Here is a 25,520-nt window from a genome sequence, read left to right on the forward strand (position 1 = left end):
CAGTGAGATGAAACCAGGAAACCACACGTTCAGTGTCTCTGAATTCCTCCTCCTGGGCCTGTCTGAGCACCAGGAACTGCAGCCTCTTCTCTTTGGCATCTTCCTGAGCATGTACCTGATCACCATGGTGGGGAACATTGCCATCAGCCTGGCCATTGTCTCTGACCCTCACCTCCACACCCCCATGTACTTCTTCCTGGCCCACTTCTCCCTCACTGACCTGGGTTTATCATCCACCACGGTCCCCAGGATGTTGGTGAACATCCAGGCTCACAGGCATACCATCACCTATGCTGGATGCCTGTGTCAGATCTACTTCTTCCTGTGGTTCATTGGTCTAGATGTTTTCCTCCTGGCAGTGATGGCATATGACCGGCTGGTAGCCATCTGCCACCCTCTTCACTACACCTTGGTCATGAGTCCCAGATGCTGTATCCTGCTGGTAGTCATGTCCCTAATCCTTGCTCAGGCATACTCTCTAACCCACACCCTTCTCCTGGCTCAGATATCCTTCTGCACTGACAGCATCATCCCCCACTTCTTTTGTGAACTTCTCCCCCTGTTGAAGCTCTCTTGTTCTGATACTTATGCCAACAGGTGTGTGTTGACATACTGGGGAGGGGCCTTAACCATCTTGATCCCCTTGCTGATTGTCATTTCCTATGCCCGCATTGTGGCTGCCATAGTGCACATCCCATCAGCGAGTGGGAAGTGGAAAGCCTTCTCCACCTGTAGCTCCCACCTCTCAGCAATTTGCTTGTTCTACGTGTCTGCTATTGGGGTGTACTTCATTCCCTCCTCTGCGGATTCAGCCAGCAAGGACAGGATTGCAGCAGTGATGTATGCCGTGGTGACCCCCATGCTGAACCCATTCATCTACAGCCTGAGGAACAGAGACATGAAGAGTGCCTTGAAGAGACTTCTGAGCAGAAGGGCACTGCAGTCTCCATGAGGTCAAAGAAATCATTTGGAGGAATTCAGGGGAAATCAACTTACAGAGTTACCTTGGTTCCTCCATCCAAATTCTGCATCTGCCACCTGCTAGCTTTCCAACCCAGGGCAAATTGAATAACCTCAGTGAGACACAATTTCCTTACTCACAAAAGAAAGTAATAAAACACTCTCTACCACGCAGGGTTTCTGGAAAGGTTAGAAGAAAAAAATATGTGTGTGTATGCAAATTCATTTTTTATGGTAAACTCCCAGAAAGTTCATTATTATGTGCATCATCATTTGAGTTTTTTCATTTTTATTTTATAATGGAGTACAGCGAGAGTTGGACTGTGAAGAAAGCTGAGTGCCGAAAAATTGATGCTTTTGAACTGTGGTGTTGGAGAAGACTCTTGAGAGTCCCTTAGACTGCAAGGAAATCCAACCAGTCCATCCTAAAGGAGATCAGTTGTGGGTTGTTCACTGGAAGGACTGATGCTGAAGCTGAAACTCCAATACTTTGGCCACCTCATGCGAAGAGCTGACTCATTAGAAAAGATCCTGATGCTGGGAGGGATTGGAGGCAGGAGGAGAAGGGGACGACAGAGGATGAGATGGCTGGATGGCATCATCAACTCTATGGACATGAGTTTGAGTAGACTCCAGGAGTTGGTGATGGACAGGGAGGCCTGGCGTGCTACAATTCATGGGGCCACAAAGAGTCAGACATGACTGAGCGACTGAACTGAACTGAACTGAACTGAACAGTTGATTTACAAAATTGTATTAGTTTCAGGTGTATAGCAAAGTGATTCAGTTATACATACACATATATCTCTTCTTTTTCAAATTCTTTTCTCATGTAGGTTATTACAGAATATTGAGTAGAGTTTCCTGTATTATACAGTAGGTCTTTGTTAGTTATCCGTTTTAAATGGGTGGGTGTGTTCAGTTGCTCAGCCATGTTTGAATCTTTGCAACCCCACGGATCATAGTCTGACAGGCTCCTCCATCCATGGCATTTTCCAGACAAGAATACTGAAGTGGGTTGCCATTTCCTTCTACAGGCATCTGCCCAACCCAGGGATAGAACCCATATCTCCTGCATCTCATCTTCTGCATTGGCAGGTGAATTCTTTGCATGTATCAATCTCAAAGTACTCTGTTGTGTAAATTTACTTAGATCTTCATTATTTTCAGCAATAGACAACATGAAACTTTGAGGCAAATATTGTGCAGAAGAGAAAGCAAAGGTTCAAACAGGCTAAATTATATACCCGAAATAATTAATTATTACCACAGGAAGTAAGTGACAGAGTCAGAATTTGAACGGAGATATCTGATTCCAAAATGCATACACTTGGTTCAGTGGACATGAAATACACATATTCTTCTCAATTACTAGCTTTCTGTCTTTTTTTTTTTCTTGCTTCACATTGTTCACATACACAGTTCCAATCAACAACTTCTCCCAATACGAGCAAATGATTTGAAAACAAGGTAAGGCAAATAAGAAGCTAGAGAATGAGAGTGTGAAACAGGCCCAGAGATTCTCTCTCCTTAGGAGTGCACACCCTCTGCTTGAGCATAAGCCCTTACTTAGATATCCTGCAATAACTTGTGAATCAAGCCACATGATCAGGGAGAAGGGAACTTGGGACCCTATTGTTTGAGACTCTCACCAAGTTTCTTTCATGAAACCATCATCTTTCTTCAGCAATATGGTGACAGTCCAGGTTAGATCTGCTTTAAAAAGTAACTGTATCAGTTTCACTAGTGCATCTCCCCAGGGATGCTGCTAAGGATATATTCTAACAATCTGCAGAGGATTTTTTAATAAAATATAAGAGGAAATTTGGAACCTGTACTGCACTCTGTATTTCTCCCCCACATAACTGAGATTCTACTGAGATCTCACTGATAAACTCAGATTTTTTAAATAGTTTTTTAAATGAAAGTAAAACTTACATTAGTATCAGAAATACTAGGGTTTATAAATTAGATTTATTGTTCACTGTCTGTATGACTTTCAACAAGTTCTCAACATCTCTGAGTCTGCTTCCATATATAAACACATGAATAGTATTTGATAGCAACTACAGTAACTATCATCTAAGCCTGCTGTGAAAATTCATATAAATGATAACACATAAAATGCTTATCACAGTGATGCTTATAATCTGCAAATTCTGTGTAAAATACAAATACCGAATTTTCTCTTCTTTTTTCTCTCTTTTCTTCTCTCCTTCCCAACTTCTCTCTTCCCTTCCACCTGCTGTCAGAGAGAAGCCTGACATTTACCATTGTAAATGCACAAGTGATATGTCCACCCTAACTTTTTCCTAGTGAGTGAAGCTCTGGTATCAGGAACTTGCTTCCAAGTTTAAAAAGGTACTGGGGATGTGTCTCAATACTAAGGCTCTATCTGAACCACCTTCTCCTTCAATGGTGCAAGCAATTATAATTCTCTGCTACTCTCCATGCTTTCTACTGATGCCAATCAGGGTTACAATAAAGTGGCAAATCCCTGACTTTTCTTGCTGCCTGCAGTCTAGACAAATGTTGATTTCACCACCCTTTCTTGCTTTTTAGTGTTTGAGGATCAATTGAATCATAAAGCAGACACTAACTAATGAATTAATGGACAGGATCCATCGTAAGTGGCAGTTCCCAGTCTGCACACATTGTCAAGTTGACATCAAGAGAATGATTGGAGATCCTGAGATCAGGAACAATAGATTATCATGTTGCCTCATATATAGGGCAATAGATTCTCATCTTTTCTTGATATTATTCTGTATCTTTTCAGATATTTCTCCTGCCTTGGACACTTCTATTTTCTGTTTTGAAATGATCTACTCTCACTTCAAGGCCCATTACAAATGTTTCCTTCTGGGTGAAATCCTCCTGGATTCACCCACCCAGAGGGAATTATTAATTTACACATGCATGTACCCACACACTTTTGCAAACTTTTCTATAAAGTGATTGTAAATAGATGTTTACATTTAGCTATCTTGGGTCCACATGTTTAGTTGCTTGAGGATAGATAGTGTGTCTTAAATGCAGTAATTAGAAGAGTGTGGAAGTGGTAAATAAATTAACAAATAGGCAAGTGAATAGAACAAAATAGAATAGAATACTCAGAAATAAAAATTTAGAGTATATACAGATAGAACTTCCATTCTGGTACACAGATGCATTGTTTTAATAAGTGTCCTAGAATAAGTGAATTGCCATTCGTCATACAGGTCCTAGGAAGAAACATGGTAAATTCCTCTTTAACATCAGTATTGAGAATGACTTTCATTCAAAATCAAGAGGTAACACAAATTGGATAAATTTGATCATATAAAAACTTAAAACTTTTCACGACAAAGAAACCCTGTAAACCAAATAAAAGATCATTGACAAATTGAAAAAAAATAAGATATTTGCAATGTATGTCACAAATAAAGACAAACTGTGCTTAAACTGAGAGAGAAAAACATACCAACTCTATTCACTTCCTGATATATGTAATAAGGAGACAATTACACTTTTGTGATATGTCACACTGGTATCAGCTCAGTCTAATCGTGAAGAAACATCTGATAACTCCAAATGAGGGACAAAATTCTACAAAATAATTGTCCAGTATTCTTCATATATATCAAGGACATAAGAAACAAAAGAACTCTACAATATTAAAGGAAATTTGACAGTGAAATATACTGTGTGATCCTGGATTGGCTCCTAGCTTAAAAAGGACATTACGGGGACAAGTAGCAAAATTTGAAAAAAAGTCTACTGATTATTTAATAGAAGTTTATCAATATTAATACCTTGATTTTGATAAGTACATTACAGTAACTGGTTATCAGATATATAAGAATATTATTCACTATTTTACACTATTTTGAGAATCAAAAATGATTTTGTAATCAAGTGCAAAATAATTCAACACAGAACAAGTTTAACAAATAATAAATGATGAAATATGTAGGAACCCCTAAATTAACCACCATGCTTCTGAAAAGAAATCATCAGTCCAAAAAAAAAAGGGAAATAAGATAATATTTTAAGTTGCAAAATGTAGAAAAGACAACATATCAAGGTTGACCAGCTTCAGATAAAGCATTGCTTAAAGGGAAATTTATCACTTTAAATACTTACATTGAAAGAGAATAAAAACATCAACAAAAAATAACAAAATGTCTACCTTAGAAAGCTATAAAAGGCAGGATAAAAGATACCAGAAGTATCTGTATAAGTAGAAGGAAGTATAATAAATATAAAAGTATAAGTAGAAGGAAAACATAATAAAAATAAACACAGAAGTACTGAAACACAGTATTGATAAGAGAAAGAGACAATAAAAAAAAAAATTTTGATTCTTTGAAAAATCAGCAAAACTGATAAACAGCTACCAGATAGTAAGGAAAAATGAGAGAAAGCCAGTTGGATATATCACAGAAGGAAGAAGAATTCTCACTGATCAGTGGTGGTAAACTTTACATGGACAAAATTGTCCAACTGGATGAAATAAACAAAATCTTTGGAAAAGAATAGTTGAGTCACTTACTATACAGTAGAAATCAAGCACAACATTGTAAACCAACTATACTTCAATAATTTTTTTAAAAAATAAATGCCAAAGGTAAAGCTGACAATTGTGAATTTGGTTCACTTTGCTCCCTTTTCTAGACATACTAATGAAAGGCAAGAATTGACAGCGTGGACAGCTAGCCACTAAAGACATGATATGAAAGCCAAATGACTCCGCATAAGTATTTAAAGAAACCAGCCAAAGCACAGCATGTACTGGAGAATCACACCCACTCCTGTCCTGAATCCAGGGTTCTGATGGGAAAGACTAGACTCGTGGAGGAATATTTGCCACCACAAAGTATCTCTTCGACTTGTCCATTAGTTCAAGTTGACAACAATTAAGGCCTAAAAGACTCAGGAAGAACCTCGACCTTCCCCAGAACGCTCTAAAAGAAGGCAGACAGAGGACTTCTCCCAGGAAGGAAGCCATCACCATGGATCACTACAGTGTGAACTAGGGGTGGCAGACAGAGAGGAACCTAACCAAGTCTGTTAAAATCTCTCTCTGTGTCCAGTGTTTATAAGACAGTACTTGTCATTCATGAAATACACTGATGATTCACACTGTAGGATTTGGGAGCTTAAGTGAATGATTTTGAGATCACTTTTCTCAAAATGTAAGTAAATATGGTAGGGGATGGTATTGCTTTACAAACACATGAGTTCTACAGAGTGAAATTGCAAAATATGGCTTGAGGATTAAAGTCCCTGAGAAGAGTGTGTGTGAATTCCCAAAAGCCTGCTCAGTGCCACCTTCATATCCTTGTTCCTGAGGCTGTAAATGAAGGGGTTCAGCATCAGTGTCACCACAGTGTAAAACACAGCCGCAAGCCTGTCCTCACCCCCAGAATGTGATGAAGGAGGGCACAGGTAGACCCCGACTGCCGTGCCGTAGAACAAGAAGACCACTGTGAGGTGGGACCCACAGGTGGAAAAGGCCTTTTGCCTGCCAGAGGCAGATGGGACCCTGAGGATGCTGGAGATGATACGTGTATATGACAGGATGATCAGGGAGAGAGGACCTGTCAGTATCATAGAGCACACAATGAACAGGGCTACCTGGTTGATACTAGTATCCAAGCAGGAGAGTTGCAGCAGAGGAACCACATCACAGAAGAAGTGATGGATAGTGTTGTCTGCACAGAAAGAAAGCCTGGCCATGAGCAGGGTGTGCAAGAGGGCAGCGAGGTTGGTGAGAACCCAGCATGCTGCCAGAAGGAGCATGCACACAAGAGGACTCATGAGTGTAGAGTAGTGAAGGGGCCGGCAGATGGCCACATAGCGGTCATAGGCCATCACCCCCAAGAGGAAGTCATCCAGTGCCCCGAATGTCATGAACAAGTGCATCTGGGCCAAACACCCCCCATAGGATATGGTCTGACTGTGAGTCTGGATGTTCACCAGCATCTTGGGAACCGTGGTGGAAGAAAAACTGGCATCAGCCAAAGAGAGGTTGGCCAGGAAGAAGTACATGGGGGTGTGGAGGTGGGGGTCAGAGCCGATGGCCAGGATGATGAGCAGATTTCCTAGTATGGTGACCAGGTACAAGGCCAGGAAGATGCCAAATAGGAGGGGCTGCTGCTCTGGGCTCTCAGAAAGACCCAAGAGGAGGAATTCAGTGACACTGGACTGGTTTTTCTGGTCCATGCCACCACACTTTCTGAAGGGAGAGAAGACAGAGATGTCAGAGACTGTACAAAAGGTGGTACTTCCAACTCTCTTTGAAAGAGACGCCCCTTCATCCAGATCATATATGTGCACATCCCAAGTCCTGGATCTTCTCACATGGTGCCTATTGTTCCCTGTTTATCCCACCTAGGAAGGAACAGCCAGAGACAGAGATTTAATGCAAAAGCAAGGTGATGTGAACTAGTTGAAAAGCTAAGTCTAGGTTATGATCACCCCTACGAAATATTCACTAAGATCCACGATCCTTGGCTTCTAAGTCCTTGGCTTATCTAATTCACAAGCCATAAGAGCTGCCACCTTGAACCCTAAGCATGCTATAAAGCAATATTGAAATGACTACTCATCAATTTTACTATATCCATTTCACAAATGAACTTTCCAAATCAGTAAAGTGAATCACTTGTATAATATCACAAGGTAGTGAATACAAACTGGGACTCTAAAGCCACCTCCCATATCCTTGAATACTATATATCACAGCCACCTCTGAACTTAACCTCTTCCACTGCAGGAAGCAGATATAGAGGATCTGCTCCATAAGGGAGCCATTACCAGCTCTCATCTCAGGATGCTCTGAGAGGAGGCAGGCAGAACTGGCGTCTTTGTGGGTCTCAGAGGGAAGCTAAACCTCCTGTTTCTCACAGCCCTTGCCACATTTCTCCTGCCCCAAAACATCACTACCAAGGAACCCACCCTGCTCCTACAGGTCTCCTTTTAGCCTCAGAGAGTCATGCCTCAAGCACCCAGGGCTCGTCTTAACCAGTGACAGTGAGGACCCAGACCTCTGGTTGCATTGGGCCAGCAGGGGAGCAGCGCCCCAACTGCAGTGAAGGATGTTAGAGGCGCTTTGTGCACTCGCCACGGGCGTGTTTCTAGGTTCGGGGCCTCTGGGGGCTGGGTTTCCTGCTGCTCCTCAGGGACAAATATGAAATAATTGCTCTACTTCCTGCTCTAGCTCCTAGACCAGTTCTCACCAAGGAGCAGGCAGGAGGGAGTGCCGAGTGCATTGGTGGTTTTGCATTTGATAAGTTTTTCCCCCAGGGATGTGTGTGTATCTCTGCTCTTGGTGTGATAGTTGCTCTGGAGTATCTCATGGGAAAGCTGGAAACTGCAGCAGAAAGGAGTCAGAACAGGAGGTGGAGGGGAACTCTTTTGGATTCCAAACCTGGTTCCCAAACACCCTGATCCTCAAACAGGTTAAGTGATTTACCTGACATTACACAGCTAGTAAGTGGCAGAGTCAGAATTTGAACTGAGGTATCCTAGTCCACCTACCGACTCGATGGACATGAGTTTGAGTAAACTCCGGGAGTTGGTGATGGACAGAAAGGCCTGGCCGTGCTGCGGTTCATAGGGTCACAAATAGTCAGACACGACTGAGCGACTGAACTGATCCTAGTCCAAAATGCATATGCTTAATGGTTCAGTGGACATGAAATACACGTATTCTTCTCCATTACTAATTTTCTCTCTCTCTTTTTTTTTTTTTTTTGCTTCCTTCATTGTCCACAAACTCAGTTCCAATCAACAACTTCTCCCAGTACGAGCAAATAATTGAAAACAAGATAAAGCAAATAAGAAGCTGGAGAATGAGAGTGTGAAACAGCCTCAGAGATTCTCTCTTCTTAAGGGTGCACACCCACTTCTTGAGCATAAGTCCTTACTTAGATATCCTGAAATGACTTGTGAATCAAGCCACATGATCAGAGAGAAGGGAACTTGGGACCACATTGTTTGAGACTTTTACCTAGTATCTTTTACTGAACCATCTTCATTCTTCAGCACTATGGCAACAGTCTCTGTTTAGATCTGCTTTAAAATGTAATTGTATCAGTTTCATTATTGCATATCCCCTAGGGATGTGATGCTTCTAAGGATATATCCTAACCATCTGCAGAGGATTTTTTAATAAAATGTAGGAGAAAGTTTGGAACCTGCATTGTACTCTGTATTTCTTCCCCACATAACTAGACTCTACTGACATCTCACTGATAAACTTAGACTATCAAAATAGCTTTTTTAATGAAAGTAAGACTTACATTATTGTCAGAAATACTTGGGTTTATGCATTAAATTTACTATTCACTATGTGTGTAACTTTCAGCAAGTTCTCAACATCTCTGCATCTCAGTTTCCAAATATAAACATATGAATAGCATTTAATAGCAACTACAGTAACTGTCATCTAAAGCTGTTGTGAAAATTCATATAAATGAAAACACATATAAAATGCTTAACACAGTATCTCAGACATATGCTATCCTCTGCAAATTCTGCTTAAAACACAAATAATACAGAATTCTCTCTTCTTTTCTCCTCTCTTTTCCAAATTCTCTTCCCTTCCGCCTCCTATCAGAGAAAAGCTTGACATGTGCCATTGTAAAAGCACAAGTGATATGCCCACCCTAACTTTTTCCCTAGTGAGTGAATCTCTGGTACCAAGAAATTGTTTCCAAGTTTAAAAAGACATTGGGGATGTATCTCAATAGTAAGGCTCTATCATGACCCTGGATCATCTTTTCCTTGAATGGTGCATGCAATTATAATTCTCTGCTACTCTCCATGCTTTCTACTGATGCCAATCAGCATTACCAGAGAGTGGTAAATCCCTGAATTTTCCTGCTGCCTGAAGTCTCAACAAATGTTGGTTCCACCAACCTTTCTTGCTTTTTGGTGTTTTAGGATTAATTGAACAATAAGCAGACATTAACCAATGAATGGCCAGGAGCCATCTTAAGTGGCAGTTCCAAGTTTGCATATGTTGTCAAGTTGACATCAATAAAATGACTGGAGATCCTGGGATCAGGAACATTAGATTCACATGTCCCCTCAGCTATAAAGTGATAGATTGTCATCTTCCTTTCTTCACATTATTCTGTATCTTTTCATATGTTTCTCCTGCCTTAATAAACTTCTCCTATTTTCTATTTTGCAATGACCTACCCTCACTTCAAGGCCCATTACAAATGCTTCCTTCTGAATGAAATTGTCCTGGATTCATCCACCCAGACAGAATTATTAATTCACTTCTGTATGTATTCACATACTTTTGAAACCTTTTCTATAAAATTATTTTAAACAGGTGTTTCAGTTCAGTGAGTCATTCAGTCGTGTCCGACTCTTTGTGACCCCATGAACTGCATCATGCCAGGACTCTCTGTCCATCACCAACTCCTGGAGTCCACCCAAACTCATGTCCATTGGATTGGTGATGCCATCCAACCATCTCATTCTCTGTTGTCCCCTTCTCCTCCTGCCCTCAATCTTTCCCAGCATCAGGGTCTTTTCAAATGAGTCAGCTCTTCACATGAGGTGGCCAGAGTATTGGAGTTTCAGCTTCAACATCAGTCCCTCCAATGAACACCCAGGACTGATTTCCTTTAGGATGGACTGGTTGGATCTCCTTGCAGTCCAAGGGACTCTCAAGAGTCTTCTCCAACACCACAGTTCAAAAGCATCAATTCTTCAGGACTCAGCTTTCTTTATAGTCCAAATCTGACATCCATACATAATGACTGGAAAAACCATAGCCTTGACTAGATGGACCATTGTTGGCGAAGTAATGTCTCTGCTTTTTAATATGCTGTCTAGGTTGGTCTCTTGATGAAAGTGAAAGAGAAGAGTGAAAAAGTTGGCTTAATGAAATTAAAAGACTTTTACTCCTTGGAAGGAAAGTTATGACCAACCTAGACAGCATATTAAAAAGCAGAGGCATCACTTTGTCAACAAATGTCCATCTAGTCAAGGCTATGGTTTTTCCAGTGCTCATATATGGATGTGAGAGTTGGACTATAAAGAAAACTGAGCGCCGAAGGATTGATGCTTTTGAACTGTGGTGTTGGAGAAGACTCTTAAGAGTCCCTTGGACTGCAAGGAGATCCAACCAGTTCATCCTAAAGGAGATCAGTCCTGGGTGTTCATTGGAAGGACTGATGTTGAAGCTGAAACTCCAATACTTTGGCCATCTGATGCGAAGGGCTGACTCGTTTGAAAAGACCCTGATGCTGGGAAAGATTGAAGGCAGGAGGAGAAGGGGATGACAGAGGATGAGATGGTTGGATGGCATCACTGACTCAATGGGCATGGGTTTGGGTGGACTCCAGGAGTTGGTGGTGGACAGGGAGGCCTGGCATGCTGCGGTTCATTGGGTCACAAAGAGTTGGACACAACTGAGCAACTGAACTGAACTAAGTTGGTCATAACTTACCTCCCAAGGAGTAAGCATCTTTTAATTTCATGGCTGCAATCACCATCTGCAGGGATTTTGGAGTCCAAAAACTAAAGTCTGCCACTGTTTCCACTGTTTCCCCATCTATTTGTCATGAAGTGATGGGACCAGATGCCATGATCTTAGTTTTCTGAATGTTGAGCTTTAGGCCAACTTTTCCAGTCTCCTCTTTCACTTTCATCAAGAGGCTCTTTAGTTCCTCTTCACTTTCTGCCATAAGGGTGGTGTCATCTGCATATCTGAGGTTATTGGTATTTCTCCTGGCAATCTTGATTCCAACTTGTGCTTCTTCCAGCCCAGCGTTTCTCATGATGTATTCTGCATATAAGTTAAATAAGCAGGGTGACAATATACAGCCTTGATGTATTTATAACCTTTAGCTATTTTGGATCTCTATGTTTAGCTGCTTAAGGATAGAAAGTGTGTCTTAAATGCAGTAGTTAAAAGAGTGTGGAATTGGTGAATGAATCAACAAATAGGCAAGTGAATAGAACAGAGTAGAATAACATGCAGAAATGAAAATTTAGAGTATGTACAGATAGAACTTACATAATGGTACAAAGATGCATTGTTTAACAAATGTCCTAGTGTAAGGGAATTGCCATTTGTCATACAGGTGCTAGGAAGAAACATGATAATTTCCCTTTGACATCAGTATTGAGGAAAACTTTCATTCAAAATCAAGAGGTAATACATTGGATAAATTTGATCATATCAAAACTTAAAACTTTTCATGACAAAGAAACCCTGCAAACAAATTAAAAGACAATTGACAAACCAAAAAAAAAGATATTTATAGTTTATGTCACAAATAAAGACGAACAGCACTTAAACTGAGAGAGAAAAACATACCAACTCTATTCACTTTCTGATATGATGTAATAAGGATATAACTTCACTTTTGTGATATATCAAGTGGTATCAGCTCAGTTTAATCATGAAGAAACATTTGATAACTCCAAATGAGGGACAAAATTCTACAAAATAGCTGTCCAGTGCTCTTCATATATATCAAGGACATGAAAATCAAGGCTGTCCAATACACTTCATATATATCAAGGACATGAAAACCAAAAGAACTATACAAAATTAAAGGAAATTTTGACAGTGAAATTTCATGTGTGATATTGGGTTGGATCCTAGATGAAAAAGGACCTTACTGGGACAAGTAACAAAATTTGAATAAAGTCTACTGATTATTTAATGAAAGTTTATCAATATTAATAATATCCTGATTTTGATAAATACACTACAGTATTTGGGAAAACTGGTGATCAGGTATATAAGAATACTGTTCAGTATTTTTGCACTATTCTGAGAGACTAAAATGATTTTATAATCAAGTATAAAATAATTAAAAACAGAAAAACTTTTAAAAATTAATGAGTAATAAAATATGTAGGACTCCATAAATTAAGCACAAGACGTATACAAAAATCAAGAGTCAAAAAATAAATCACAAAGGAAATAAAACAATATTTTAAGTTACAAGACATAGAAAAGATAACATATCAACATTGATGAACTTCAGATAAAGCAATACTTAAAGGGAAATTTATCACTTTAAATACTTAAATTGAAAGAGAATAAAAAACATCAACAAAAATAACAAAATGTTCTACCTTAGAAAGCTATGAAAGGCACAATAAGAGATACCAAAAGTAAGTAGAAGAAAGACACAATAAAAATAGATACAAAACTAGTGAAATACAGTATTGATAATTTCAGTTCAGTTCAGTCGCTCAGTCATGTCCAACTCTGAGATCCCATGGACTGCAGCACACCAAGCTTCTCTGTCCATCACCAACTCCCAGAGCCTACTCAAACTCTTGTCCATTGAGTCAGTGATGCCATCCACTCATCTCCACCTCTGTCGTCCCCTTCTCCTCCCACCTTCAACTTTCCCAGAAAGAGAAACAGGGTCTTTTCAAATGAGTCAGTTCTTCGCAGTAGGTAGCCAAAGTATTGGAGTTTCAGCTTCTGCATCAGTCCTTCCAATGAATATTCAGGATTGATTTCCTTTAGGATGGACTGGTTGGATCTCCTTGCAGTCCAAGCACTCTCAAGAGTCTTCTCCAACACCACAGTTCAAAAGCATCAATTCTTTGGCGCTCAGCTTTCTTTATAATCCAACTCTCACATCCATACATCAATATGGGACAAGTATTGATAACAGATAGAGTCATTTAAAAGAAACTAGTTGATTCTTTGAGAAACCAAAAAAACTGACAAACAGGTACTAGATAGTTAGGAAAAATGAGAGAAAAAAATTAAATATATCATGGAAGGAAAGAATTCTCAATGATCAGCAGTGGCAAACTTTGTATGGACAAATTTGTCCAATTGGATGAAATAGACAAATTCTTTGGAAAAGAATAGCTGAGTCACTTGCTATACAGTAGAAGTCAAGCACAACATTGTAAACCAACTATACTTCAATAATTAAAAAAAAAAATTAATGCCAAAGGTAAAACTGACAATTGTGAATTTGGTTCACTTTTGCTCCCTTTTCTAGACATACTAATGAAAGACAAAAATTGACAGCATGGAAAATTAGCCACTAAAGGCATGATATGAAAGCCAAATGATTCCACCCATAAGTATTTTTTTTTCCTAGAAAATGAAATTTAATATAACCTCCACTTGGAAATAAAAAAAGACAATTTAAAATGGACACAAATAAAGGACTAGCCACACAAAAGTATTTAAAGAAACCAGCCAAAGCACAGCATGTACTGGAAAATCACACCCACTCCTGTCCTGAATCCAGGGTTCTGATGGGAAAGACTAGAATAGTGGAGTAATATTTGCCACCCCAAAGTGTCTCTGTAACTTGTCAATTAGTTCTAGCTGACAACAATTAAGGGCTAAAAGACTCAGGAAGAACCTCGACCTTTCCCAGAACTCCCTAAGAAGGCAGACAGAGGACTTGTCCCAGGAAGGAAGCCATCACCATGGATCACTACAGTATGAACTAGGGGTGGTAGACAGAGAGGAACCTAACCAAGTCTGTTAAAATTTCTCTCTGTGCCCAGTGTTTAAAAGACAGTACTTGTCATTCATGAAATACACTGATGATTCACACTGTAGGATTTGGGGGCTTAAGTGAATGATTTTGAGATCACTTTTCTCAAAATGTAAGTAAATATGGTAGGGGATGGTATTGCTTTACAAACACATGGGTTCTACAGAGTATAACTGCAAAATATGGATTTAGGATAAAAGTCCCTGAGAAGAGAGTGTGTGATTTCCCAAAAGCCTGCTCAGTGCCACCTTCATATCCTTGTTCCTGAGGCTGTAAATGAAGGGGTTCAGCATCGGTGTCACCACAGTGTAAAACACAGCCGCAAGCCTGTCCTCACCCCCAGAATGTGATGAAGGAGGGCACAGGTAGACCCCGACTGCCGTGCCGTAGAACAAGAAGACCACCGTGAGGTGGGACCCACAGGTGGAAAAGGCCTTTTGCCTGCCAGAGGCAGATGGGACCCTGAGGATGCTGGAGATGATACGTGTATATGACAGGATGATCAGGGAGAGAGGACCTGTCAGTATCATGGAGCCCACAGCGAACAGGGCTACCTGGTTGATACTAGTATCCGAGCAGGAGAGTTGCAGCAGAGGAACCACATCACAGAAGAAGTGATGGATAGTGTTGTCTGCACAGAAAGAAAGCCTGGCCATGAGCAGGGTGTGCAAGAGGGCAGTGAGGTTGGTGAGAACCCAGCATGCTGCCAGAAGGAGCATGCACACAAGAGGACTCATGAGTGTAGAGTAGTGAAGGGGCCGGCAGATGGCCACATAGCGGTCATAGGCCATCACCCCCAAGAGGAAGTCATCCAGTGCCCCGAATGTCATGAACAAGTGCATCTGGGCCAAACACCCCCCATAGGATATGGTCTGACTGTGAGTCTGGATGTTCACCAGCATCTTGGGAACTGTGGTGGAAGAAAAACTGGCATCAGCCAAAGAGAGGTTGGCCAGGAAGAAGTACATGGGGGTGTGGAGGTGGGGGTCAGAGCCGATGGCCAGGATGATGAGCAGATTTCCTAGTATGGTGACCAGGTACAAGGCCAGGAAGATGCCAAATAGGAGGGGCTGCTGCTCTGGGCTCTCAGAAAGACCCAAGAGGAGGAATTCAGTGACACTGGACTGGTTTTTCTGGTCCATGCCACCACACTTTCTGAAGGGAGAGAAGACAGAGATGTCAGAGACTGTACAAAAGGTGGTACTTCCAACTCTCTTTGATAGAGACCCTCCCCATCTAGTTCATATATGTGCACATCCCATGTCCTAGATCTTTCCACATGGTGCCTATTGCTCCCCATTCATCTCACCAGGGAAGGAACAGCCAGAGACAGGGATTTAATGCAAAAGCAGGGTATATACCTAAGTCCAAGTTATGATCATCCCTACGAAATATTCACTAAGATCCACGATCCTTGGCTTCCAAGTCCTTGGCTCATCTAATTCACAAGCAGTAAGAATGCCCACCTTTAACCCTAAGCATGCTATAGAGCAGCACTTAATTGACTTCTTGTGAATTTTATCATATACTTTTCACAAATGAGTTTTCCAAATTCACTGGAATGAAGTCACTTGCATCATATCATCATATCATATCACTGGGACCTTGAAGCCACTTCTCATATCCTTGAATACTATACATCACAACCACCTCTGAACTAACCTCTTCCACTACAGAAAGCAGACATGAGGGAGCTGTTACCAGCTCTCATCTCAGGACAGTATGCGAGGCAGGAGGCAGGACTGGGGTCTCTGTGGGTCTCAGAGGGAAACATAACCCTCCCTTTTCTCATAGCACTCACCACATTTCTCCTGCCCAAAAACATCACTACCAAGGAACCCACCCTGCTCCTACAGGTCTCCTTTTAGCCTCAGAGGACTACGCCTCAAGCACGCCGGGCTTATCTTAACCAGTGACAGTGAGGACCCAGACCTCTGGTTGCATCAGGTCAGCAGGGGAGCAGCGCCCAGACTGCAGTGACGGATGTGAGAGATGCTTTGTGCACTCGCCACGGGTGTGTTTCTAGGTCCGGGGCCTCTGGGGGCTGGGTTTCCTGCTGCTCCTCAGGGACAAATATGGAGTAATTGCTCTACTTCTTTCTCTAGCTCCTAGACCAGTTCTCCCAAGGAGCAGGCAGGAGGGAGTGCCAAGTGCATTGGTGGTTTTGCATTTGATAAGTTTTTTCCCCAGGGATGTGTGTGTATCTCTGCTCTTGGTGTGGTGATTGTTCTAGGGTATCTCCTGGGGACGCTGGAAACTGCAGCAGAAAGGAGTCAGAACAGGAGGTGGAGGGGAACTCTTTTGGATTCCAAACCTGGTCCCCAAATACCCTGGTCCTCCTCCTTAGGTGGGGCGGGGTGGGGGGGCGGGTGGTGGCAGGGGAGATGTTTGACTTCTATGAGACCTTGGGTTTCCTGTTCTTGCTAAGAGGGTGATTAGCTTAGACTGCTGGCTCCCACTCATGGAAATAATCCTTGAGTAACTGAAGTAAATCAAAAATCCAGGAAACCATAGTAACAGTATCAAAACATGGGAAACGCACAGAGAAAATGAAGTCAGTTTTGGGTTGGAATGGGATGTGGGGGCAGAAGCGTGGGTCAAGACTGGGCAGAGGAAGGAGGTAATGTGAGAGGATGTTGGGGAAAAGTTAGCTCAAGTCTGCGCTTGCCTCTCCCTGGCTCTTCCTAGAAAAATCACAGCCTCCCTCTGCTGAAAAAATGGACAACCAAGGCTTAGACATCTACACAAGAGACCTTCTGGATAATGAAATAGTGGAGGATAGTCACTAGTCTAAGCCATTCACGCTTCAATTCTTCCTACCAAATACCTAAAGTTGAGGTGCTACTATGGGTAGACTGTCTTTTTTTTTTCCTTTTTTTTACAGTTTGGCTCAAAGTATATTGTAGACCAAAGGTTATTTTAACTGGGAATTACCACCCACTCAGAAGCATGTATTTTTTTTTATTTCTTTTTCAAATTCCTTTCCCATTTAGGTTATTACAGAGTATTGAGCAGTTCCCTGTGCTATTCAGTAGGTTATCTATTTTAAATATAGCAGTACATACATGTCAATCCCAAATTCCCTATCTATCCCTCTCCCAACCTTTCCCCAGTGGTAAACTTGTTCTCTGTGAGCCTGTTTCTGTTTTGTAAATATGTTCATCCATATCATTTTTTTAAGAGTCTGTGTGTAAGTGATATCACATGATATTTATGAGACTGCTTTTTCAAATCTTTTCTGTGGTTTTATAGAATACCATGATGTCCTGCTTAAACTAATCTTCCAGAAATTACAAAATAACATAGTCCTCTTTTTTTTCCCATTTATTTTTATTCACTGGAGGCTAATTACTTTACAATATTGTAGTGGTTTTTGCCATACATTGACATGAATCAGCCATGGATTTATATGTGTTCCCCATCCGAGCCCCCCACTCCCACCTCCCTCCAAATCCCATCCCTCTGGGTCTTCCCAGTGCACCAGCCCTGAGCACCCATCTCGTGCATCCAACCTGGGCTGGTGATCTGTTTCACCCTTGATAGTATACTTGTTTCAATGCTCTTCTCTCTGAACATCCCACCCTCGCCTTCTCCCAGTGGATGAAACTGGAGCCCATTATACAGAGTGAAGTAAGCCAGAAAGATAAAGACCAATACAGTATACTAACACATATATATATGGAATTGAAAAAGATGTTAACGATAACCCTATATGCAAAACAGAAAAAGAGACACAGATGTACAGAACATGGTCTTCTTAATGGGTATCCCTCCTACCAGTGGCCCTCATTATGCTAAACTCTAATCCTTGGAGCTCTTTTCTTGATACCAAAATGAACAGAAAACACTCTAACTGCCTTTCCTTACCTTCTGTGGTGACATCTCACATGCCAGGGCTTAGGAGGATCATTTTGAACTAGACACCAGTTCATCTCTTCCTTGCCACTCTTCCTTTCCATTCTTCCTTTTCAGTTTTGCCCCCATTACAACTGGGATAGAAGCCAGACTGAGGACAGGTTGTCAGTTATCAACCACTCACCATTTAATGCCCCACTCCCAGCTGTACACCAGAGCTGCTCTGGCACCCTGGTGATCTGCCAAAGTAACAAATTCTGCCAAAATTTTCTGCCTCTAAAGGGTAATTTAATTAAAATAATGCTAACCATGATCTCACTCAGGAAGCAGGGATCACGGCTTCAAATCCTACCTGCAACAGTGTGGATAGCAGAGACAGGGCAGGAAAGATTAAAACTGGTCAAATTCAGGAGCATCTTCCATCAAGTTATGTAGGCCCTTCCATCAGACAAATATATCTGGAAAGGGGGTATCAACTGGACCACAGTATGCCCAAATTAATTAGTCCTACCAATGCCTCAGGTCAAAGCACCTACATGGTACAAAGGCTATTGCTCAGCCTTCCGGATTTTCATGGCCTGGATATGACCACTGTGGACAAAAACTTTGGCCCAGCACACTGCAGGCTGATAGGTGGACCCACCTGGCAACGTGATAGCTCTAGGCTCTGTTTCAGCAACGCCCTCACTCATACTGATGTGGGTTCTTCCACACCACTGACATAGCCAGTCATTAGATGATGTCATAATTGCAGTCTCACTTTGCTGGCAAATTTCTCTTTAGTGTTTAAATCAATCCCTGTAGACCCTCTTAAACTCGAAAAGGAGTCACATCACGCAGGAAGTAGCACATATGCTTGCTGCATGCCCCCCCACCAATTAAGATTCTTGAATTCACGCCCGCTTCCCACCTCTCAAAGACCATTACTGAAAGGTCAGTGGGAGCCTAACCTGAAGGTGCACTGAAGTGAGCACTTTTGGAGTTATTTTATGTCCAGTGTGATGCCAATAAAGCAGCATCTTTTTGAATCACTGAGTTCCTCATTTTCTAACTACATTTTTACATTTCTGAGACTCCCTGGCCAACAAAGTTTTGTGCTTCAAAGTCCTAAAATCAGACCAAGATTGTTATAAACCCAGTTGGGTTCATGACCTCATGCTCAGCCAACACCATGCTGGCTTGATGGGTCACCAGATGATACCAGACTCACAGCTGGACCCGTCCCTGGTGATGACCCCAGACTCAAGCTGGGCTCATCTGGATGGTGACTTTGCTCCATTCATCGGACTCATCCAGGTGGACATTTCCACAGTTTTGAATCCTCTCTATGTCTCCTACCCCGTGGTCCCTTCACCCTCTATACCCCTCCTGCTCTTCCTATCCCTTCTTCCCCAGTCCAACCCCCACCTAAACAAGCTTCTCCTTCCATCCTTGCACTTCCTGCTCCTTCCCCAGATCTCTGCACTTCTAGCTTCACTCTGATAGACCACTGTCACCTGAAGATGCATCACAAAATAATTTTTATGGAAGTGTCACTAAGTGAACAACCATGTTTTAAAGCATATGAATTGTCGGGTAGCCAAAAGGCACCCTCTCTACTGCCTGGCCTTTTTGTACCGTATCCGACGGATCTTAAAGAAAGCTTCACAGTAACACAACCCCACTGCCTCTTCAGCTACTTGATAGGCCACATCTCTGAACCTTGACCTTGGCTGTTCTCCTGGTCTTCCCTTAAAAATACTAACTCCTCACTATTAACAGATGCAAACTATTATGTGTAGAATGGATAAAAAATAAGGTTCTACTATATAGCACAGGGAACTATATTCAATAGCCTGCAATAAACCACAATGGAAAAGAATATGAAAATATGAATATGAATGTGAAAAGAATATGAAAATATTAAAAATATATGTAATGTATGGATCACTTTCTGTGCAGCAGAAATTAACACATCATTGTTAATCAATTATGCTCTAATAAAAAATGAAATACTAACTGCAACTATCCAGAGTAGCCCCATATCATCCCATGATCAAAATGCTTACCAGAAACATACCAGTTCATGATTGCTCATACTGAATGCTAAGTCTAAGATTTTTAGCTCATGAAGATTATTCTTTTATTCCCCTAAGTATCCCTTATTCCTGCACTGATTTAGGCCTCTTACTCAGGCCTAAACCTCATAATTTAACTTGTACTATCTGCATTTTGGGTTCCTGCCCATAAACAAAGCTCACCAACCACCTTCTCACCACAAAGCATGTTATATTCTTGCCAATTGCTTTATTCTGCTGACCACATGGGAGTCACCAGTGCTGTCATGGAAGCCACAACATTGTACAACAAAATAAAATAATCTCGTACCAATCAAGAAATATCCAAAATAATATCTGAATATGCTGTTTTCCTGCCACCACCCTTGAAGCCCTGACTGAAAGGCAATGCTCCCTGGTCACTGCAGTTGCTAACAATCCCTTAGATTATCTGCCATCAGCCAAGCGGGCGTTTGTTGCCTGAAGGGTACATGTTGCAGTACGTGAATACACAACACAGAGTTAATCAGAGAGCATAGCACATGGTCTCGCCTCCAGCAGAACATTTTCCCCAGTCCCACTCCTTAACCACAGAGAGTTCCCAAACCCTTTCTCTCCTTTGTCAAAGCCAACTGCTTGCTCACACCCAGGTCTCCCCAGGAGTCCTTTAGTGTGAGTGGTAAACTTTCTCTTAAATTATCTTCCTGTCATGAGTTATTCAGATGTCTCTGACATCTGAACGAAATCATGTGCCTTCTGATATATGTACTGTGGATACCAATCAAAGGTTTACAGTGTGAATATTCAACACACACACACATGTTAATAATAAAGCAAAACATGGTAAAATGCTAGCCTTTCTGGAATGTGGGTGACGGGCATACAGAAATTCATTTTATCATCTTTACAACATTTTTCTAAGTCTGAAATCATTTAAAAATTAAATTAAAAAATTCTGAGTCCCAGCTGGAACTCTGCCCAAGGTAAGTTTGAACTTGGAACCATGCCTGAGAAGGAAGGAATGCGAGTCAGCCCTTGCATTAGAGACACTCTCCCCTGTGACTCCTCCAGTCCCCTCTGGCTCCTGGACATGCTACTCCCAAAATGGTAGCAAGAAATTGGCCGATTAATCCACAGGGGTTCCTCCTTGACTATGAAGAGAAGCTGAGGATTTAAGCAACAGTCTGAAAGAGGCGTCTGAACTCACGACAAGCACAGGTCAGAAGGAGCTGGAAATCCGCACCTGCTGGAGGATCTATCTGGGTTTGAGTGTGATTATGTCTGTGTTCATTAGTGTGTGTATGTGTGTGTATGCTTGTGTACGAGTTGTCTGATGGTCGTCTGTGTATCGTGTATGCTTGTGTATTTATTGCTTCGTAGTTTGTGTGTGTGGGCTGTGTATGACTGTGTACGTGTTGTTTGATAGCCGTGTATGGTGTGTCTTCTGTACCTGACTCAGAGTCTGATTCTCTTCCTGAGTTAGACCCAATCCAGGCCTGTTTTAGCACACGGAGATCTAGTTATCAGCCTCGTAACATGCGATTAGCAGCTCCTGAGCAGTGCCCATGATCTTAAATATCTGCCTCCTGCTGTCATGATTGGGCATGTCCCCCACCAGGCAGGCATTACAGCTCAGGGTGGGCGCTTAGCATCAGGGCTGCTGGAGCGGATGCCCGACCTCACCAAGGAACCAAGGTCAGACAGGGCTCAAGCTCCACTCAGCAGCCAGAGCTTAGTGTGTGTCTGACCTGTGTTTGTGGGTGACACACTCGTGAGCGAGAGCCGGAATGTGTGTTGTTTGCTTCTGTCTCTGTGTGTGTCACCATGGGGACAGGTTGGTGGTGGTGGTGAATAGGCTTAGCCTGCCCATGCTAACTGCCTTCACCTTGCAAGGATTTGGGGCACAAGCAAACCTCAATTAAGGGAGTGTGTGTGCTGCTTGTAGTGAGTGTATGACTGGGTGTGCATGTGTGTTGTTGGTGTGTGTCTTGTGAGATTTTTGATTTGTAGTTGGCCTTGTATGTTTCTGATGGTGTGTATGTATAGTGATGAGCTATGTGTTTGCGGCATGTTTATGTCACTTACCAGGTGTGTCATGCTGTGCCAGTGGTGTGTTGTGAGTGTATTGTTGGGTGACATGTGATTGTGCATTGTATATGTCTTGCCTTGTGTGTTATTTATGACTTGTACATATATGAGTGTTTATGAACTGAACCAGACTGGTCATCCTTCCCCCAGAATGAGTCTCAGACACAGGTGACAGAAATCCTCAGATCAGCAGGGTATGTGTGTGTGCATGAGAGAGAGAGATTTGCGTGTGTGTTTGAGGGCTCCTGACTTGCATCTATGACCTCAATTATCTCCTTATGTGACCTTCTTCTAAGGTAACATCAACTGATATAACCAATGCTCCAAGTGACTATTTCCTGTAAAGGATCCGCCCTCATTTTCAGACACCTGAGAGGGACTGAGTGTCTCAAAGTTTTGTATCTCTTTGCTTCACTTAATGTCCCAGAAAAGAAACACTAGGCACCCTGCTGAGTGAAGTTAGAGAGCAAGAGCCCCTCCCCCCAAAAAAAACGGGTGCAAGACCTTGGAAGGCCACTTAATTCTTTTATTTCAGTTTACATGTCTATAAAATGGAAGCTCACAAACCCTCAATAATTATCCATGGCTTAAACATAAGCTAATGTATGTGAGAGCCTTTTGGCAGCTGGAAAGTATACAAATATGAATGAAAGGAATTATCTAGACAGACACTAAGATAATTCAGGACAACTTCAGTTTCCTTGCAGCCCTCAAATAACACAGTGTCTGCTGCCCATAACAATGAAAGGGGATGCTTCCATATTAAAGGCACAGAATCTGATCACAGGAATAGTATTAGACTGAACTACACAAAGTAACTAATAGTTGATCATTTTTAACCTACAGAAAATGGCAATTTTATATGCATAGTACATACATATTCTTATATATTCTTATTTGCATATTCCTATACATATGTGCGGTATATTCATGTGTATGTATGTATATGAATATAGTTCAATCTATATCTGTATAGGATATATACACATATGTATATGCCCCAGATTCCATATATCTTTTTATACAGTCCATCTATGTATGTATATATACACACATATCACCATATATATTTGAATATATATGCATCCCATCTCTGACAGCTACATCAGCTACATGCCTGTGAAATTTATATCATTTATGCTGTCATTTCCTAAAAGCTTAAAAGCAGAAAGAACACTAATTCTTAGTACCATAAAGATTTTGTTGTAAGGCTGACTCATGTATTTAATTAGTAAATGTATGTAAAGTGTTAGTCACTCAGTCGTGTCCAACTCTTTGCTACCCCATGGACTGTAGCACACCAGGCTCTTCCGTCCATGGAATTCTCCAGGTAAGAATACTGAAGTGGATTACCATTTCCTTCTCCAGAGGATTTTCCCTACCCAGGAATCAAACCCGGGTCTCCTGCATTGCAGGCAGATTCTTTACCATCTGAGCCACCAGGGAAGCCCAATAATGTATGAAAAACCCTTAGCATCGTGCTGGTAACATAGTATAATCCCCTAAGTGTTCACCATCATTATGAAAGATAGTCTGTGAACTATTTTGTTTGGGGAGCTATCCTGACATCAAGTGGTGTTAAGCCATTTCTAGAGGACAAATGAGTTTACAGCTCTAGGTCAATGGCACTGACCAGGGTCCCAGGAGATGTGTCACAAGGCTCCAACACCACCACCTCAGCCCAGAAACACCTGAGAGCAATTTAGAGAGACTCATCTACTGTTTCGGCCACAGTGAAGTATTATGGTTTGGTGCCATCTCATTGTCATAAACTATCCCAGCAAGTTTACAGAAAATATTCTCCCAGAAGAAAGGGACCTTGCCTTTCTTATCCCCTGCTGCATTTTCAATCCTGAGTAGAGGGCAGGGTTCAGACTCAATGTTCAATAAATAATGGTTGAATGAAATAGCAATCATTCTCTGGCCTTTGTGCACTGAGGTCTTGTTGGCTACTTCTGGGTGTGATGTTTTCCTGGATCCAGATTGGGATACAGCAAGGATGCATGCATCCACAGGGGCTAGAAATGAATAGAAAGATAGTTTAAAATTCATTGTTTTCTCAGAAAATGCAGTTCAGAATATATCCCTACCATTCTTCCTGATGTTCCTAAACCCCCTTTATCCCCAGCACGGTATGAGACCTGAGAACCAGAGCAGTGTGTCCGAGTTCCTCCTCCTGGGGTTCCCTATTCAGCCAGAGCAGCAGGACATGTTCTTCGCCCTGTTCCTGGGCGTGTACCTGACCACGGTGCTGGGCAACCTGCTCATCATCCTGCTCATCAGGCTGGACCCTCGCCTCCACACCCCCATGTACTTCTTCCTCAGCCACTTGGCCCTCACTGACGTCTCCTTCTCATCTGTCACCCTCCCTAAGATGCTCATGAACATGCAGACTCGATGCCAAGCTATCACATATGCAGGGTGCATTTCACAGGTGTATTTCTTTATATTCTTCGGTTGCCTTGACAGTTTTCTTCTTGCCGTGATGGCCTATGACAGGCACGTGGCTGTGTGTCACCCTCTCCGCTACACTGCCATCATGAGGGATGAGTTTTGTGTCATCCTAGCGGCTGGGTGCTGGCTCGCCGCTTGTGCCCAAGCTCTGTTGCACACCCTCCTTGTGGACCAGTTGACTTTCTGTGCAGGGACTGTCATCCCTCACTTCTTCTGTGATCTCGCTGTTGTGCTCAAGGCCTCCTGCTCCGACACCTCCCTCAATGAGCTGCTCATTCTCACTGAAGGAGGACTGATCTTCACCTTGCCTTTGGGTGGTATCTTGGGCTCCTATATCCACATGGCAGCCATCATCCTGAAGGTCCCCTCCTTCACAAGAATCTTCAAAGCCTTGTCTACCTGTGGTTCTCACCTCTTCGTAGTGTTTTTATATTATGGGACTATTGCAGGTGTGTACTATTTCCCCTCATCAGGCAACTCCAAAGTCAAGGACATAGTTGCTTCATTGATGTACATGGTAGTCACCCCCATGCTGAACCCCTTCATCTACAGCCTGAGGAATAAGGATATGAAACATGCTCTTCAGAAATTTTTCAGGACCATGGGCACCCCTGGCTATCGTTAG

At 42.0% G+C, this 25,520-nt stretch overlaps 3 protein-coding genes across 3 annotated transcripts; 1 reads left to right on the forward strand and 2 right to left on the reverse strand.

Annotated features, from left to right (window-relative positions):
- The first annotated feature begins 7 nt into the window (after window positions 1-7).
- LOC122442511 (olfactory receptor 1J4-like) lies at window positions 8-25,520 on the forward strand. Its single transcript, XM_043470364.1, has 3 exons — window positions 8-499; window positions 1,960-1,973; window positions 24,581-25,520. The coding sequence occupies exons 1-3, from the start codon at window positions 8-10 to the stop codon at window positions 25,518-25,520; spliced, it is 1,446 nt and encodes a 481-aa protein (XP_043326299.1).
- Window positions 4,290-7,167, reverse strand: LOC122442129 (olfactory receptor 1N2-like). Its single transcript, XM_043469481.1, has 2 exons — window positions 6,255-7,167; window positions 4,290-4,309 (listed from the first exon to the last, which is right to left on the reverse strand). The coding sequence occupies exons 1-2, from the start codon at window positions 7,165-7,167 to the stop codon at window positions 4,290-4,292; spliced, it is 933 nt and encodes a 310-aa protein (XP_043325416.1).
- LOC122442128 (olfactory receptor 1N2-like) lies at window positions 11,427-15,604 on the reverse strand (the record flags this gene model as incomplete). Its single annotated transcript, XM_043469479.1, has 2 exons — window positions 14,691-15,604; window positions 11,427-11,448 (listed from the first exon to the last, which is right to left on the reverse strand). Coding segments are annotated over exons 1-2 (936 nt in total), but the record flags the coding sequence as incomplete, so codon positions are not given.

Source organism: Cervus canadensis, chromosome 5 (assembly GCF_019320065.1).
Source record: "Cervus canadensis isolate Bull #8, Minnesota chromosome 5, ASM1932006v1, whole genome shotgun sequence".
Taxonomy (NCBI): Eukaryota; Metazoa; Chordata; class Mammalia; order Artiodactyla; family Cervidae; genus Cervus; species Cervus canadensis.

What these genes read in the sequence shown, in the direction of transcription:
- LOC122442511 (XM_043470364.1), top strand. Translation starts at nt 8, where the DNA reads ATGAAACCAGGAAACCACACGTTCAGTGTCTCTGAATTCCTCCTCCTG.
- LOC122442129 (XM_043469481.1), bottom strand. Translation starts at nt 7,167, where the DNA reads ATGGACCAGAAAAACCAGTCCAGTGTCACTGAATTCCTCCTCTTGGGT. An exon ending in GGTGGCACTGAGCAGGCTTT is followed by an intron (nt 4,310 to 6,254) that starts TGGGAATTCACA and finishes TTACAGGGTTTC; the next exon opens with TTTGTCGTGAAAAGTTTTAA.